The sequence below is a fragment of the Arvicola amphibius genome, chromosome 5, assembly GCF_903992535.2.
Source record: "Arvicola amphibius chromosome 5, mArvAmp1.2, whole genome shotgun sequence".
NCBI classification, from domain to species: Eukaryota; Metazoa; Chordata; class Mammalia; order Rodentia; family Cricetidae; genus Arvicola; species Arvicola amphibius.
This window is the reverse complement of record NC_052051.1, coordinates 68205853-68208260: the sequence shown is the minus strand read 5'-3', so window position 1 is coordinate 68208260 and position 2408 is coordinate 68205853. Positions and strand designations below refer to the sequence as shown.

Sequence of the window (2408 nt, the reverse complement as noted above, 5' to 3'; positions counted from 1 at the left end):
TCACGCATCCCTCTGTCTAAAAGGAAGGGGTTGCCCTAGGTGGTTCCTAAGGTGCCTGAAGAGGAAAGCACTCCCCAAGCTCTTAGGAGAGTGAATAAAACTTAGGTAACCAACAGGATGGAGAGAGTGATAAGCGGCAGTTGAGTCCTGGCCCCACTACTAGCCAGGCCTGAGCTCCTCTTCCCTGTCAGGACAGTGACACCAGCGGGACTGGTGGTTGCTAAGCCAGTGCTTTGCAGCCCCAGGATGAGCAAGACACATTTTGGCTATCGTGGTCCTTCAGGACACGGGTGGGAAAACGGAAATGTCCCTTGTTCTTTACTCTTCCATTTCACCGAAGGAGCAGTAGCTGGGGCCCAGGCCTCGCACGGTGCAGTCTGTGCTGTCGCTGTCGCACTTGCCACAGTGACATTCAGTGGCTACGGGATATGTGTAGAGGGAGTCTGCGTGGTGAGCACAGCCAGGCAGTCTTATGGTCTCGTACACCAGCTCCTTGAAGGTGCATATTTTCTGGGTGTTGGGTCTGACTGGGTCCTTGTACACCAGATCCTGAGGAGTTCAGGAAAGGGAGGATTAGGATATACTTTTCTGAAGTTTCCGTTCAGGCTAGTCAAAATGAGACCGTAATTTAATACCGCATGCTTTCACGTTTACCCGTCAAAACCCACAGAGCCTCATTGACCACCTAGGAAGTCTGATTCGTTTCCTAATTTTTCTGGAACATTTCTTAATTGTTCTGGAAGTCTTGCAGAAAATATAAGTCATTTCTTTCCTAATCCCCATGGGTATATCAGAACATTAGTTATTTGTCAGAATACAAAGGAACTTTGAAATGGAATATAGAGGAGTGATGGAAAGAGACATAATAACTTTAGAAATTTAGTCGCCTTGTCATACTATATGTATGACAAATTGCAAATATTACAGCTTAACTCTCAGGAAAGAAGTATACTGTTTGCTTTTATAAAATAGTGAAACAATATATGAATATTAATGCTTATTGTGTTTATGAATACCCAGGTAGATCATGTCATTGCTTGACAGACAACTTTTCCCTTTTCAATGCTGGTTATGTTGGAGAGTATTAGCCTCAAAGGATGTGTACTCTACCTATAAGATTTTTTTGAAATAAAAAATTGTTCATTCTAGAACTTTCCAGCGGAAAATTTATTTGTGCTGAGGGGAGAAAATAAGGCTGCTGCTCATTTCTGTTTCTGTGGCATGCTGCCTAATCAATAGTCCCAGAAAGGGTCAATAAAGAGTATAGTCAATGGAGTTTGATTGAACTCTTTCACTATAGAATAAAGGGTATCTCATGAGAAAGTTCTGCTTTTCTCAGTCTGTGGTATGAAATTCTACATGAATAACAGGGGAAAATGGGCTAAAAAAAAGGCAAGTGGGAACTGTCTCTTTACTTGTATTAATGCAAAGAAGTGGTGTGAATTCAGACTAGTGACGTAATGCCTCTGAATCTTCCATCTCTCAATGGCTTAAAAAGTGGGGGTTATGTTTGTGAGTTTAAAAAGCCTGCCAGGATTGACAGTGTTCTTGGGTTACTTGTAGGCAGGATGTGCAAGCAGATCTCAAGACAATTTTTATAAGGTGTTGTTTGTGTCTTCAAGTGACATGAATACTTATTTGGAATCATCTCAAGACTCTAATTATAAAAATTGCCTTTAAGAAAATATTATTGTTCTTTTATGATTATATATATATATATATGTGTGTGTGTGTGTGTCCCTATTTATACATCTACATATAAAATATGAAAATATGGCATAGAAATATGTTATATTTAGGAATAGAGTCAATGTATATCACCCAGTTTATCCAATTCTAAGGTTTCCAAATAAAATCACAGTCTCAAACTGGCATCCTAATTACTAACCCCATTCACAACACAGATACTAATGATTAGGGAACTTGTGGCTATCTATTGCCTGGAAAATTAAAATATTGCTAAAGTGCAGACTCCTCTGGCTCGCCTCATACCCCTCCCCAGCAGAGCACAGGACCTACCCTCGTGTAGCAGTATCCTGCACACCAAGTGGTGTTGATGCTGACGCAGAAGCGACACTCTTCCTTCTCTACTGCAATGGTGATGTTGGTCAACTCACAGCCCTGGCAGCAGATTGCTTGCCAGCACCAGAATAGAATGCAGAACCGGATCGACTTCATCCTGGGCTGGGAAGCAAGCAGCTATGTCCTGTTAGCAATAGAGAAATCCAATAATTAAAATCGATGTGAAAATTGAGAAACAGCTCACTCATCTTTCTCAAACATTATGCTTGAGCAGGAATTTTTAACTGTCTTGCTTCCTAGACCATTATTCCTCTGTTTTTTTTTTTTGGAGGGGGGGGCTTGTGGGTAGGATAGGTAAAAGTAGAAACATATAGATCAAAACTTCA

The 2408-nt window shown here is 41.1% G+C and overlaps 1 protein-coding gene across 1 annotated transcript; it reads right to left on the bottom strand.

Moving 5' to 3' along the window:
* Window positions 1–318: 318 nt before the first annotated feature.
* Fshb (follicle stimulating hormone subunit beta) lies at window positions 319–2178 on the bottom strand. Its single transcript, XM_038332030.1, has 2 exons — window positions 2020–2178; window positions 319–549 (listed from the first exon to the last, which is right to left on the bottom strand). The coding sequence occupies exons 1-2, from the start codon at window positions 2176–2178 to the stop codon at window positions 319–321; spliced, it is 390 nt and encodes a 129-aa protein (XP_038187958.1).
* Between the last annotated feature and the right edge of the window lie 230 nt (window positions 2179–2408).